The following is a 16,147-nucleotide window of genomic DNA, read 5'->3' as shown; positions in this document are numbered from 1 at the left end:
AGTGCTGAGCACTTCTCTGTCATTTCTTCTCAGCACCATGGTGCCTCTTGAGTCATCCCAAAGTCATTGCCATCTGAAAAGAGAAAGTTCTCTAGCCAAAAGCGAGAGTAGCATTAATAGGAACATTAAGAGAAGTGCTTACTGGGCAGTTTGGTAAGCACAGTATATTCTTTTAGCCAGACAGCAGTAGATGTTACACTCCTAGGGCTCATAACTATTGTAGGTTTTCAGTATCAGGGATGTATTCCCTCCCATGGAGCGGGCCTCCAGTCAAATTAGTGGGCGGTTGGTTTCCCCTATAACAAATGTGCCACTGTTGTACCCGTTGGCTCATTTGGCCTGACTGGCCAAATACAAGGCTTGCAGTCTCCACTGTGGAGTATCTTCACTGGTGATTTCTCTCTCTCCCATTGAAATGCATGCAGCATGGCTTTTGCAGCTTTCTATCAGCTGGTCTACATGAAGAAGGTTTTTATCTCAGCTCCAGCATGGTTTCTCAATGACCTTGCAGCCCAAATATGTGGGGTCTTGAGCAATAAGGTCTTACCATCTATTCCTGGTGGGAAATCAAGGGCCAAATAAATTTTTTTTTTTAATTTATTTGAGAGCAACAGACACAGAGAGAAAGACAGATAGAGGGAGAGAGAGAATGGGTGCTCCAGGGCTTCCAGCCTCTGCAAACGAACTCTAGATGCGTGCGCCCCCTTGTGCATCTGGCTAACATGGGACCTGGGGAACCGAGCCTCGAACTGGGGTCCTTAGGCTTCACAGGCAAGTGCTTAACCGCTAAGCCATCTCTCCAGCCCCAAATAAAATATTTTTAAAAAACGTAGTTCTTGGGCTGGAGAGATGGCTTAGTGGCTAAGGCGCTTGCCTGCAAAGCCAAAGGACTCATGCTTGATTCCCCAGGACCCATGTAAGCCAGATGCAAAAGGTGGCACATGCATCTGGAGTTCATTTGCAGTGGCTGGAAGCCCTGGTGTGCCCATTCTCTCTCTCTCTCTGTCTCTTTCCCTTTTTCAAATAAATAAATAAAAATAAAATATTAGAAAAAACAAAAAACATAGTTCTTTTTTAAAAATATTAATTAATTAATTTATTTGAGAGAGAAAGGGGCAGAGAACTCCAGATGCATGCATCCCCTTGTGCATTTGGCTTACATGGGTCCTGGAGAATCAAACTAGGATCCTTTGGTTTTGCAGGCAAATGCCTTAACCACTAAGCCACCTCTATAGCCCACCAAAACCATAGTTCTTGAGTGAGGGAGTTATTTACAGTTTAAGTTAGATCTAGTTTTTAATTAGAAGATAGCATATGTCATGACTGTATGATGGTTCTTCATTGTTTGGCACTGTTTACGTGTGTTGTTAATATAGCTGTGGTATTATAGATGAGAGACTTTCAACCTAGGCACTGCCGACGTGTTGGACTGAATAGGTGTTTCTTGAGGATGATGAACCTGTGCACTAGAAGGACGTTTAGTAGCAGCACTAGCCATTGTCTCCACATCAGTGTGAGCTGGTGATTAGCAAATTACATATTATATACATACCAATATGTGTATATACTTGTATTCATACACATCTGTCTCCTCTGTTAGCTGACAGGGTCGAGAAGCAGTGATATGCCAGTATGTAAGCACCTTGTATTCAGATGACATCCAGCACATTCAAGGTGGTATGGCCATAAACAACACACTTTGTATTCATATTTTGGCTTCCAATTCCATTTTCCAACAAAAAGGGACCCAGGGCACCTTGTAGAAATGGCAAATTCTAGGACTGTGTTACAAAAGCCATAAAACTTCCCTGTAGTGTCCTGCAGTGCTAGAAGGTAAGGAAGTCCTCAGAGAAGAAAAGGACAAAAAAAAAGTTTTCCAAAATAACTGGGGTGTGCTAAAAAGGAGACAGGTGCTCATGAAAGAGCTCCCAGGGCCAAAGCTAGAGTAGTTTGAGCAGCAGACTAGAGTATGAGTGGATTATAATCTAGAGCATAAAATAACTGTCCATAGATCCATAACTGGTATAAATGAGTGATAAGCTAGATCAATAAACGAGAGTGAAATAGACAAATTCCCTATGAGAAGAATTCCAAATAATTTATGTAACTATATATCTTTAAGGTATGGAACCAATTCTCCTTAAGTATGAGTTGTCTGTGGTGACTTCTTTCTGGTAAGGAGAGAGAGAGAGAGAGAGAGAGAGACAGAGAATACAGTGAAGGAATGTGACAAGTACTGTTGTGGCCATCCTCTGCAAGGCAGCACTGATGAGTCATCATGGTGTATAATATGAGTGATAACAATGCACAGTGGGTGTTACTCAGTAGCCTTCCTCCCCTAAACCTATAACCCTAGTCTTATCCTGAGGACAGCATCAGTTAAAGCTCAGTTGACGGACAGTCTCCAGAGGATCTGAGTGTTCCTAAAATTTTCAAGTTCATCAAAAACAAGGAAGCTGCATGAAATTCTCAAAAAATGCAAGGTTAGCATGCTTAAGGATATGTAATGTCATTCTGTATAGGTTCCTGGAACAGAAAAAATGACTTTAGGTAGAAACCTGAGTACAGTACAGCCTCCTTAAAAAAAAAAAAAAAAAAGCAATGTCTTCTCATTATTTGCTCATTAATTGTACCTAGTAATGTACCATAGTAATATAATAGGCCAGTAACTGGGGGTGGGTTAGGGTTAGTAAGAGTGCTTGCCATGAAAGTATAAGAACCTTTTTTTTGCCCCGAGTTTCATTTTCCAGGACCTACATAAACATCTGGGCATGGCCATACATGCCTGTAATACCAGGGAGAGACCAGAGAATCATTGGGGTTGCTCATCAGCCGGTCTGACTGAAAAACAGTAACTCCCAAGTTCAGTAAGGGACTCTGTCTCAAGGAAACAAGGGTAGACTCTGTCTCAAAGAAACAAGTGTAGAGGAGGACACCAGCTTTTTCCTCAGGCCTCCACAGCACATGTCCATGGGTGAGCACATCTGCATACACACATGCACCCCCCCACACACACACACGTGCACACACACAAAAAATCCCCAAAACTGATCCTAATGTCTTTCCTTGTTAAACTCTTTCAAGGCTCCTCATTACCTATAGGGAAAAATGTCCTCTAGTGCCATGTCTTCAATAGCTATAAAATTGACCACGTCCATGTTTTTGCTCCTAAATTGTGTTTTCATAATCATACAAATAATATACCACTTGCGTTTGCTTATCAGTCTTGCACTGTGTGCTACTGTAGAGTATAAAGACACTATCTTTGTGTCCCTAGCCATGGTCTGTTTGTTTATCTTGGCTGAAAAACGAGTAAATGAAGTATTCGATTTATGGCCATAGTTTTTACTCAATGTGTTCAACATTTTCTATCTTTGTTCTGATACTTCTTACGAGTATGGGTTTATAAATTCTATAATGGTAACCAACTATTCTTTATTTCTATAAGTAATTGCTTTCCTTCAACTGTTGTGATTGGCCTCATAATTAACTCCACGTAAGTACTTGTATAAAACAAAATAGTTAAAAATATATCAGAAAGAAAATTTTTTTCTTACATATCCACATATAGCATAATAAAAGCATAATTATTTAAATCCTAACATGGCGATTTGATTAGATGGTGAATCATTTCCAACATAATTAGAAGAACAGTTATTCCATCTCCAATTCCATTTAATTGCTACCTCCATTCACACTGTGATTTAAAGTTTGGGCAGTTCACCTATTCTTAGACCACAGATTTATTCCAAAATGAAATTGCTATAAAGTTTGTTAGGCCAATAAAATTTTCTATGATGGGTAAAAATATGTATTGTGTGCTATCTCTAATGGGATCTCAACTCTAATCAGTTTAATTTTACAATGAGTTTTATTAAAATGTTACTGAATATTTAGTATAAAACAAGCTTATTATTAGTTAGAATGAATACCTAGGAGTTCTTATAAATAAGCACTTTATAAAAGGTTATAAATAAGCACTGACAGCCAGATGTGGTGGTGCACACCTTTAGTCCCAGCACTTAGGAGGCAGAGGTAGGAGGATCACTGTGAGTTTGAGGCCATCCTGAAACTCCATAGTGAATTTCAGGTAAAACAACACTGACAAGCGTTCTAAGTATTCTTATCTCCACTCATCTTTTTTCTTCCTTCCCTCCTTCCTTCCCTCCCTTCCTTCCCTTTTTTTTTTCCTTTTCCCTTCTTTTCTTTCTTTCTTTTGGTTATTTGAGGCAGGGCCGTGCTCTAGCCCAGGCTGACCTGGAATTCACTATGTAGTCTCAGAGTGGCCTTGAACTCATGGCAGTCCTCCTACCTCTGCCTCCCAAGTGCTGGGATTAAAGGTGTGCGTCACTACATCCTGTTTACATTTCATTTCTGAAGAGAAACAGTTAACATGTGCTCCTCCACCACTATGTCATTTTCATAGAGAGGGAGAAAGACACTAGTGTTTTCTCACCACACCCTAATGCTTAATCCTTTCTGTGCAAACTGAAACAAAAGTGTCAGGAATTTTGGTTTATAAAACCTAATCTTCGATCACCAGAAACATGTTCTAGAGATGTGTCTCTTGGGATTTATGTGATCAGATGTGTGTTTATGTAGGTGTTGTATAAATGGGATTTCTTAAGATATTTCCATTTAAGAGACCACAACCTAGTTCATAGCTTAAGTTAGTATTGAAATTTTTTAATATTTTATTTTTATTTATTTATTTATTTGACAGAGAAAGGGAGAGAAAGAATGGGTGTGCCAGGGCCTCCAGCCACTGCAAACAAACTCCAGATGCATGAGCTCCTTTGTACAGATATCTGGCTAACATGGGTCCTGGGGAATTGAATCTGGGTCCTTTGGCTTTGCAGGCAAATGCCCTAACCAGTAAGCCATCCCTCCAGCCCATGAATTCTTCCCAATTATCTTTTTGTTTCTTTGTCCTTTGAGAGAAGTCTACATTAACCAGTGGTTGGGATATAATTACTGTAAAGTATAGTTGAAAGTAAAAATTCTTAATGAGTCCTGTTGAATTCTCTTTTGATATGATTTTTTTTTTTTTTTTTTTTTTTTTTTGAGGGCTGATACAGAGTTTATTGAATTAGATTTTTCTATTTACAACTGAGATCACATCTACATACTATGTTGCTAGTCTACATGGGGACATTATCTGTAACGAGTTTAAGACTTGTGATGAATGGGCTCAATCACACAAAAACCCTCACACACTCACACTAATTATTTTGAAACAGTAGTGCATACATTATCCTCCTCCTAGAAAGCCAGCTTCGATTAAAAACCACTAGTTTCAAAGATCAGTCTCTGATTCTGAAGATGAACAAAGACAAATACTGTATGATTCTACAATCTATGTTAGCCATTTTGTACAACTGCTATCTTATTGTACTACAGAATATATTTTTTAAAGGACACTGATGAGGGGCACCATCTGGTATTACCTTTTACCAGACAGCTGGCTTCCTTCCCCTTCCCCAAAAACCTTTGGCCAAGAGCTCTCCATTGTGAAGACTAAAAGACCCGGTGATACTATAGCATCAGTCCCAAGACTTCTTGGAAGCAACAGAAGCAGGCCCACGTCCTCCTTTAATTCTACCACACTAAGCAACTTGCAAACGGTTCTGAAACGGGGGCATGGAGAGTCAGCCAGAACAGGGAGAGAGAGTCAGAGGCGGGTAGGTGGGTACATGAAAAGCCAAGCTGCTCCGTCCAACACCAGTGTACGTGTGCTTTAACTAGATGAACTCGGGAGGCCAACTGCAGCAAGCCTGCTCAATTCACCTTCCAAATCAGAACGAGACGACTCAGATTATCTCAGGCTCCAGCCGCCTCTATGCGTACGTGCCGCCAGTGATGAGGAGCTCATAGGCAGGATCTCTACTCCTTCTGCACAGCACGATGCAGGCGCACAGCATGCCCAGCAGCTGGATGGCTGCAAAGGCCAGTGCTGCCCAGATAACATGCATCATGATTTCTTGAAGCTTCTTTACAACTAGAGCCTCACACCCCTCAGCATAGAGGTCGGAGGGGTTAGCCAGGCTGCCGTTACAGCTGCTGGCAGTCTCTCTGCAGCAGCTAAGAGGGACACTCTGGTTTTTGGTTTCTTTGAACCAATCTGTATTTTCCCAGTCTGAATAGTTATGAATTCCACAACAGTGCAACTGTCTCTGTACATAGTCAATGGCTCGGCTAGCAGCATCAGGGTTGGTGCCATTGTAGGTCTTATACACTTTCTGAATGCTGCGGTCAACCTCATTTTCCACCTTTGCTCTATAAACGTATCCCAAAACTACGACAACAACTTCTGTGACAAAAACCAAGAGCAGGATGATGACAAACGTGGCAAGTCCACAGCGACTTTCCCGGATTGTAGCACAGCAGCCAATGAGTCCAATAATGAAAAGCAGAGCTCCCACAGCTATGATCACCACTGCAGGGATGAGCGTGTACACATCTTCAAAGAAGTGGTCGTAGTCATCATACGTGATGAAGACGTAGGCTCCCACGTAACACAGAATGCCAGCTGCCCCCCAGAAGATGAGGTTGAGGAAAACCAGCACGGTCTTGGAGGACGTGATGCCGCACTGGCCCATGGTGCCGGCGGCCCGGCTCGGCGAGCGAGCGACGCGGCAGTGGCGGCGGCGGCGGCGGCTGAGCCTGCGGCTGGGAAGCGCTCGGCCTGCGCCGCGACGCCCGCAGCCCCCCGCGCCTCGGCGCACACGGCCCCAGCAAACTTGATATGATTTTTTATGGAAATGTCTTTAACTCCCAGCACTCAAGCATCTAGTCTCAGTCACAGCTCAGATTCATTGTAGCCAAAGGAAAGGCACATGGTGCAGTCTGAGGACCCAGGTGCATGCTTCCCCCATGTCACCCAGGATTCCTTTGCCTTCTCCAGCAGTGCCTGCATGAAATGCACACCCACCACAAAAGCTCATTAATTACCCAGAGGGCAGGGCTGATATGGAGGCTGGTCACACCTGCATGATGAAACTTCTTTCAAATCAGGGAATGGTGAAAATCCCCCTGAAACTCAAGTTCCCAGAGGAAAGCCACCCTCCAGCCTTGCAAGCAGGAGTTTCTAAGGATGGCAGCAACAGGTCTGCTGTGTTAAGTCTTCTCTGTGCTTGCGCATTACAACTGAATGCTTATGGATAAAGTTTGTTTATCATAATTATGGTAGCTTTGGAATGTGGCCATGAATTCATGCCTAATTTATGATAACTTATAAAGTAAACATAGTGAGTTCAGACTTTTAGCACTGTTAGCATACTGATACTGTTTTTCTTTTTGTGTATGTGTATGTGCTTATATGTGCATGGGCACACATGTACATCGGTTTGTGTACAGATGCCCGAGATTGATGTTGAGAATCTTCCTTGATCCATCGTATTTATTGAGACATCATCTCTCACTTAACTTTGGGTTCACCAGTTCAGTTGGTCGAGCTAGCCAGTTTGCCTGGGGCTTGCCCTGACTTTGCTGCCCTAGCACTGAGATTCAGGTGGGCTTCCATGCCTACCTGGCAAGCATTTTCCTCACTGAACCATCTCCCTAATGCCCCCCCCCCCTTTTATTTTGTTTTTTGTTTTTTGTTTTTTGAGGTAGGGTCTCACTGTAGCCCAGGCTGACCTGGAATTCACTATGTAGTCTCAGGGTGGCCTCAAACTCACAGCGATCCTCCTACCTCTGCCTCCTGAGAGTTGGGATTAAAGGCGTGCACCACCATGCCCAGCTCCTATTTTTCGTAATTAGAAATTTCAAAGGATAGGTTACAGAATTTAAATGAATATATTGGGACTTTATTTTCTTCAGTTCTTCATGTGAAAGGTCCTTAAAAATATAAATTCAGCAGATATTTGAGATTTACTGTATACCTATCTTTTCTTTTTTAGATAGTGGCAGTATAGAAATGAACCAGACATGGTTCCTGCATGCAGTTTATATTCTAGCAAAGGTAATAGCAGAGTAAATAAGTTAATTTAGAACACATTTTATCAAATCGTGTTTTATACAAGGTTTCGAAATGTTTCCTTATGGTACTGTTTATAGGCCTATGTATGTTCTTGGGACAGATTTCATTAGTGTCCTGTTTTATTCACATTTCTGTAGTTCTGGACAGAAAAGCAGAGGGTATGTTTTTAGCTATGATCAACTGTGCTGGAAAATTTTTATTCCCTCACTACTTACAACTACCAGCAACTCTAGAAATAGGCTTTAAGAAAAGCATTGCCTTTAATGCTAATCCTTTTTTAAATTAGTTAATTTATTTAATTGAGAGGGGGAGAGAGAGAGAATGAGGATATGGGTGAGCCAGGGCCTTCAGCCACTGCAAATGAACTCCAGACACATTCACCACATTGTACATTTGGCTTATGTGGATACTGGGGAATCAAACCTGGGTTCTTAGGCTTCGCAGGCAATCACCTTACCTGCCAAATCATCTCTCCAGCCCATGCTAATCTTAACATCCAGTATTAGTAGTGATCATTTTATTCAGAATTTAATGTAAGAAGAATCTATTATTATTTCTTGTTTTAGCCTTGAAACCATTTCTCTATTTCCACCTTGATTCCTGAAATTATGGTTAGTAACTAGTTTAACCTTTTATGTTTTTGGTGTGACTCACTTAAAATAGACGGACTTTGAATTTTTCTTGTACTCTCTGCTGCTGTGATGGCTTTAGTCTCCATCTTGACCCTAGATCCTTTAGTCATCCCCACAGCTCCACAGAAGAGCTGTAGAACAGGAGCTGTTTGTTGTCCGAGTTGGTGTCAGCTCTTCTTTCTCGTCACTGCACATTCCTGCATTACCATGTGGGACCTGTTTGGTTTATTCTTTATTTCTTCATAGTTACTTATGGGCTTAGCTTTGCCTTTTGTCCTTGTAGAGCCCATGCTTATTTACCTCAACTATATAGTTAGCTATGTGATGCTGAGGAAATTACATAGCCTTCCAGTGCCTCCAACTACATGTATGTATATGAGTATGTATATGTATGTATGTATGTGTGTGTGTGTATCAGTACTTACCTCATAGGAGTCTTATGAAGATTAAATGGTTTAATATATGTAAGTATATACACAACAGTATCTAGCAAATCTCTCAATAAATGCTATTTTTAAAGTTCTAATATGTAAAAATGGTTTTAAAAAGGAATAAATACTCCATTTAAGTTTAGTTTTTAAAGTGTTTTATTCATTTATTTGAGAGAGAGGGAGAGAATGGGCATGCCAAGAGGCCTCTTGCCACTGCAAATGAACTCCAGACACTTGTGCCACTTTGTGAATCTGGCTTATGTGGGTACTGGGGAATTGAGCCTGGGTCCTTAAGCTTTGCAGGTGAGTGCCTTAAACACTAAGCCATCCCTCCAGCCCCATTTAAATTTATTTTTAACTTAGGACATATTTCTTTATCTCATGTCTATATGTACTTTTTTTAATTATTTGAGAGAGAGAGGCAGAGAGAGAGAGAGAGAGAGAGAGAGAGAGAGAGAGAGAGAGGCCAGACAGACAGTGAGTTTGGGTGGAACAAGGCCTCCTGTCACTGCAGAAGAACTCCAGATGCATGTACCACTTTTGGCATCTGGCTTTACATGGGTACTGGGAAATTGAACCTGGGACATTAGGCTTTACAAGCAAGCACCTTTAATTGCTGGGCCAGTCATCTCTCTATGTAATATTTCAAACTACTTAAAAGTAAATTCTACACACCATACTTTAAGTATCTCCTAAGAAAAAGATCTTTTTCTACATAACTATATGTCATTTTCATACCAAGGAAATGTAAGAATGAGACAGTAAAAATAGTTAATCCATAGACTATATTTAAATTTTTCTAGTTCTAAAAAATAAGCTTTAAGACTTTTTTTCTTTCTCTCCCTTTTAAAATTCTAGGCTCCATTGGAGAGTCACATTACTTTAGTTATCCTGACTCTAAAGTTGGTTAGACTAGCCTTCCTGCTCCCCTTTTTTGTCTTCTCATGACATTGACATTTTTTCAAGTCTAAGGCAATTGCTTTGTAAAATGTTCTTTTGAAAACTGCATGCAGAGATTAAAAGGCAGTAGGCTTTTTAAAACTGCACTTCCTCTTTGTAGCTTTCACGTAACTATTACAGTTTAAAGTAGTGAGAAGATAAATGAATAATGGAGATAGTTTGGGTTGGGTAATGTAGAAAAATCATTAAAAATAAATGTTTCCAGTGGAATAGTCCAGAAGATAAGATGAGGTTTATAAAAGATAAAGTATGATTAGCCAAAAAGGTGGTTACATTTGACAATGACTTTGCATTTTTCTGTTTATTTTATTAGTACACCAATATTTAGTGAGTTCTTGCTATTGTTTCTGTTCTCCTGGCATTTGCAGGTTGGAGTGGGGACTAAAGTAGATGTAATTCAGCATGTGTAGTACATTGTGTTAAGGCATGTATGGATGTGTGTGATAAGGGGGGATTATAGGGTCCTTGGAGGAGAAACAAGAGGAATATCAGATAACATAGAACTGCAAGATCACTGAGGCTTCTTCAAAGAAATAAAATCTATTTATTGACATGAATATGGGTGTGAAGAGTGTGAAAGGGTCAGACTAGGGTTTGTGAGAAGAGTATTCCAAGAGAAAAGGAGCACCATGTGCATTCAAAGCCCCAGGAACAGGAGAGAACCTAACACGAGAAAAGGAAGAACTAAAGTGGATGTGGAATATAGAGGGGGACTACAGAGGGGCAGGACATGAGGCTGAAGAGGAAAGCTGAATTCCTTAAAACATGTTAAGGAGCCAGGCTAGTGGTGCACGCCTTTAATCCCAGCACTTGGGAGGCAGAGGTAGGAGGATCCCTGTGAGTTGAGGCCATCCTGAGACTGCAAAGTTAATTCCAGGTCAGCCTGGGCCAGAGTGAGATCCTACCTGGGGGTTGGGGTGGGGAGGAGCACAATAAGGTATTTTAATGCTTTTCTGAATTCATATGGGTGTCATTGAAGGTTATGTTCAGAGGTATAGTGTACTCAGATTTCTACTTTAGAAGAAATAACCCTGAGTATATCAGAAAAACTGATGGCAAGGAATCATTTGGTAAACTGTTAGCTTAATCTGGTATGAGCAGTTAGAGATATGGATTAGGTGGTTGAAATGAGGAGGACTGAATGAATTTGGAAATACTTAAATGATACCAAAAGCATCTGGAGATTGAGGAATATTTGTTGTACTCTTTATACTGACCACAGTGGTGTACCTTGTATTCACAGCTTCTGAGGAGGCTGAGGCAGGAGGGTCACTTGAACCCCAAAGTTCTAGTCTGGCCCATATCACATAGTGAGAATCCTTCCTCTGCCCTAAAGAAACAAAGGAATGTAGACCATGGCTTCTTAAACCTTTTTCACTTGTAATTTGTTTGTGACCAAGAAACTTTTATACCATCTCAGGCATATAGATATATAAAATAAGTATACAAATCAAGCATTTATTGATTAAAAAGTCATAAAGAAATTTAATTTACAACAATCTTTGGTCTGTATGTGTGTATATATATTACTTTCTTATGGCACAGAGAGAAAGAGAAAATTGGCACACCAGGGTCTCCAGCTAATGCAGTCAAACTCCAGATGCGTGTGCCTCCTTGTGCACATATGCAGCCTTGTGCATTTCCATCACCTTGTGCATCTGGCCTGTGTGGGGATCTGGAGAGTCAAACATTGGTCCCTAGGCTTTGCAGGCAAGTGCCTTAACTGCTTAGCCATCTCTCCACCACAGTATTACTATTTATTAAAGACAAAAAATATCCACATAACAAATGAGAAAGATATACTTATTTTTGCATAATGAATTAAATTTTGTCCAATTATTTGATAGTGTGTACATAGAGCATCTTTAACAATTTTCAGTGTAATCAGTGTGGCAGTTACCTTCTTGTTGCTGGGACAAACACACAACCAGAAGCAGCTTATGGGAGGAAAGGGTTTATTTCAGGCTTACAGATTCCAGGAGATGCTTCATCATGCTGGAAGAAGCTGGCTCTCTTCAGCATCCATCACAGCAAAGAGTACAGCTGGCACTCCCAAGCAGGAGCTGAGTCAACATACAGGGCTGGACTCAAGGTCCACCCCCAGGGACACACTACCTCTAGCAGAGCTCTGCCTGCTAGAGACTAAGTAGGAAGCTTAATCACAGACACCTAAGCCTACGGGGACATTGCATTCAATCAGCATTTTGATTTTTTAATCATCAATGCTGTGAATGTAAATTTGCATAAATGTGTAGTACAGAAGGGCAGAAGTATGTTTAGGGGCATTTCAGAAATTTGGAAATAATCTCAAGTTAAAATTGATTTAATGATTTTTTAAATGCAACTCAAGTCAGCTGCTCAATAATGTGTAGAAAACAGCAACTTAAAACAGTCAGAAGCCAGGTGTGGTGGGGCACTCCTTTAATTCCAGGACTCAGGAGGCAGAGGCAGGTGAATCACTGTGAGTTCGAGCCCACCCTGATACTACATAGTGAATTCCAGGTCCGCCTGGGCTAGGGAGTGAGAACCTACCTCAAAAAATAAAACAAAACAAAAAGTCAGACATTGTAATACAATCCATAATTTTTTTTTTTTTTTTTTTTTTGCAAGATAGAAAGCATAGGTACTCCAGGGCCTCTTGCCTTTGCAAACAAACTCCAGATGTATATTTGTGTGTCTAGCTTTACATGAGTACTGGGAAATCAAATCTGAGGCTAGCAAGCTTGGTAAGTAAGTGCCTTTAACTACTGAACCATCTCCCTACCTCCACAATACAATTTTTTTAAATAGTAATTTTTAAAAGATACATTAATTTAACATATGATGCGGAATGATAGGAAAATATTAAAAATCTTAATTTTCCTGAATAAACCATTATGTTTCTATGAGAGCAGTCCACCTTGCCTAGGGGCATGGTCCACTTCAGAGAAGTGATAATGTAAGAGGTGGCATGGGCTGTTCTGGAAAGTGATAATGGGGATAGGTGGTCTGGGTCATTCCAGGTTTATGATAATTGGGAGGGGTGGTTGGGTCACTCTTGGGAAGCAGAGTTATAATGGCATGGCAGTCATGATCCAAAGATGAAGTCATTCTGGTTCTAACATTCCCAACTTTGTTATTAAATAGAACGCCAGGGTTAAGAATGTTATAGGAGCTGATTTTTGTCACATAGTTCTGATCATGAAGGTTGAGGTGGATGTGTGGCCCTGTGGGACTGCAGAAGTACAGATTCGATCTGGTCCTGAGAGGTGGCTCTGGAAATGGTAGTGATCCAGGAATTCATGAGAAATGTCTGGGAAAATACTGATAAAGCAGGGAAGAAACAAGAGGCCCAGTAAGATGGGTATGAATGGACTTAGTAAAGGGAGGAGCCATGCACAAAGGCAAGCCATTCTGACCATGTCAAGTCCGAACACAGTTCTATTGCACATTCTTGTAGTTTTTTTTTTTAATCCCATCTCAGACTATACCTGACCTGTTTTAAAAACAGCAATCTTCTAGAGAGAGACAGCAACCCCATTTTTTGCAGTCAGGAGGTTGAATCCCTATTGATTTTGAGGGACCATTGCTGCCAGTGAGTCGATCTGGTCCTGGACAACTTGTCAACTGGAGAGCAGTGTTATCCAAGTTTTCTCAAAGAGCTTTTGATAGCTTTAGAAATTCACTGGGCCGGGCGTGGTGGCTCATGCCTTTAATCCCAACACTTGGGAGGCAGAGGCAGGAGGATCACTATGAGTTCGAGGCCACCCTGAGACTACATAGTGAATTCTAGGTTAGCCTGGGCTAGAGTGAAACCCTACCTTGAACCCCCCCCAAAAAAAAATTTTTACTGGTAGCTGCGACCAATCCAATCCTTTTGTTTCAGTGCCCACCCATTAGGATTCCCAGTCCTGCAAGAAATGAGGGTGGGTGATTGGTGCCAGACATATCCAGTTATAGGTGTGGGAATTGGATCAGAAGTATGGGCAGAAGAAAGAGAGGGAGTTAGGAAGGCAGGAGAACATAGGCTTGTCCAGTTGGTAGGTAGGCAGTTATAAGCCCTTATTCTGCATACCAAGAAAACACTCCCTGGGTTCTATGGAGCCAATGATATGAAATCCCAGGAAGGGCTGTACACTGTCTGCATGTTGCTCCCTTTCATAGGACCCAAAATAAGAGGCCAGGGAGGTGACAATAATGGGCTGTAGGAGGGTCATGGCCCAGAGGGGACCTATCTCTCTAGCATTAGTCTGTGGGCAGGAGCATAGAGAAATGTGAGCAGAGGGGGTTGGCACCAGACAGCAATCAGAGGGCTGATAGATTAAAGGGGGGCAAATTGCAAAAGAGGAGCAAACAGGGAGGAGGAAAAACATCCCTGGAAGAAGGGAGAAATAGTGTCTGAATTAAGAGGGGGTTAAGAGACAATGAGGGATGAAGAAGGGTGGAGTGGAGGGATTGGAGGCCCGTGAGTGAGGTTTCCACATGGTGACTGAGCATGTTATGTACTTGGTGAGAGGAGTGACACAGGCTGGTGAAAAAGTGAGTTTTAAGGCTTCTGGAATAAGGGAGGCTGTGGCTAGAACCTTAAGGCAGAGGGCCACTCCCGATAGAGGGAGTCTTAATTATTTGGAAACTATGTCATAGGTTGGAGTGAATCTCCCACTGTTTGTGCTAGGAGACCTAAGGCTTGGTTTTAGGCACCATAGAGGTAGAGGTAAAAAAGGGTGGGACGGGTTGGGGAGATGGAGGGCCAGGGCCTGAGATAAAGCCTGTTTGTTTAAAGGTTGAGAAAGCAGAAAGAAGGGCTCTAACCAGGTTACAAACTAGGGGATACATAAGAGGCTCTGGGGATCATTGGAATTCCTTGGTTTCCTTGGGGCTTGGTCCACCTCAGAGAAATAATCTGACAGGGGCTTGGGCCATTCCAGTTGGAAAGGGTGGTTAGGTTACTGTTGGGAAACAGAGGGTTACAATGAAATGGCAATTAGAGTCCAAAGATGAACTTATTCTGGTTCTAACACAAGGAAATAAAATGAAAATAACAGATAGGATATAAACATTAAATTCTATTTGCTGTTGAATTTTTTATTGTGTCAATAAAAATGAAGTTAAAAATAAAATATATTACAGAAAATATTTACTGGACTATCCATATCAGCAATTTAAAGTTATTATTGTACTTTTAAATTTGTATAATTTATAAACTTATAAAATTTTCTTCTGTATGGACTACCTGGAAAATGGTGATCATTGATCTGTTAACTTAAAAGTAAGAACTCAAACATTACCCTTTGTTTCTAATAGAAAATTAAGAACAGTATCTTTTGTTAGCTATTTCTCATCCTTTAAGTTTTTATTTATTCTTCTATGTAAATGCCCATTTCCTGACATTGTATTTCTGTATGGTTAGTGATCTTCACAATTTCCGTGCCCTGTTCTTTAAATAACAGTTTTAAAGTTTTGTGCTTTATTGTTCATTGTTAAAGACTGATTCTAGCTGTCTGCAAATATTTTTGTGTTTGATTTTCTCATTTAAAACTTCCCACCAAGACAAAAATAACGTAGAAAAGAGACATAGCTTATAACTGCTATTGTTTTTTTGGAATTGGTTGTTTAGTTGTAGGAAACTGGTATGGTAGGGACTTGAGACATGAATTGTATCTAAAGAGAGCTTGAATGGTTTCAAAACTTTTGAAATGAATGTTTAACTAGGTCCATGTGTATCATAAGCCAAACTGGGAATTCTCCAAATTAATATCCATTTGTAATTCAGTGTTTCTTAAGAATTAAGTAATAAAATGTGCTATTATGCATTATATTAAAACTTGACAGTCACTGCAACAATTTCGTGTATTTCGAACAAGGATTTTTTTCCCCCCAGAGAGCATATTATCCCTGGCATTGCCTAGAATCAGGGGCATATGATGATAAAAAGTAGACCAACCTTTAAATTCCCTATGAGGCGCGCACTCACTAACTGTGGATCTGCAGGACGGTTTGCGTCTGCCACCCAACCCTGCCATGGCATGGCACCCACCAGCAGTGTGTGAGAATGTCTGCTTTGTGATGTTGCATCCAAGTACTTGGGAGGCTCAGGCAGAAGGCTGATGATGGTGAGTTCCAGCCCAGCCTGGGCTACTCAGTGAGAGCCTTTTTTGAAAGGA

At 41.0% G+C, this 16,147-nt stretch overlaps 2 protein-coding genes across 4 annotated transcripts in view; one reads left to right on the top strand and one right to left on the bottom strand.

The window, feature by feature from the left end:
• Magi3 (membrane associated guanylate kinase, WW and PDZ domain containing 3) overlaps positions 1-16,147 on the top strand; it is a 261,567-nt gene that overhangs the window by 112,896 nt on the left and 132,524 nt on the right. The gene's annotated exons all lie outside the window — the stretch shown is intronic.
• On the bottom strand, positions 5,681-6,649 carry LOC123455953 (tetraspanin-3). Its single transcript, XM_045137898.1, has one exon. The coding sequence runs from the start codon at positions 6,597-6,599 to the stop codon at positions 5,838-5,840; it is 762 nt and encodes a 253-aa protein (XP_044993833.1). The 5' UTR covers positions 6,600-6,649; the 3' UTR covers positions 5,681-5,837.

The sequence above is a fragment of the Jaculus jaculus genome, chromosome 19 (genome assembly GCF_020740685.1).
Source record: "Jaculus jaculus isolate mJacJac1 chromosome 19, mJacJac1.mat.Y.cur, whole genome shotgun sequence".
In the NCBI taxonomy this organism is placed as follows: Eukaryota; Metazoa; Chordata; class Mammalia; order Rodentia; family Dipodidae; genus Jaculus; species Jaculus jaculus.
This window is presented reverse-complemented; position numbering and strand designations above follow the sequence as displayed.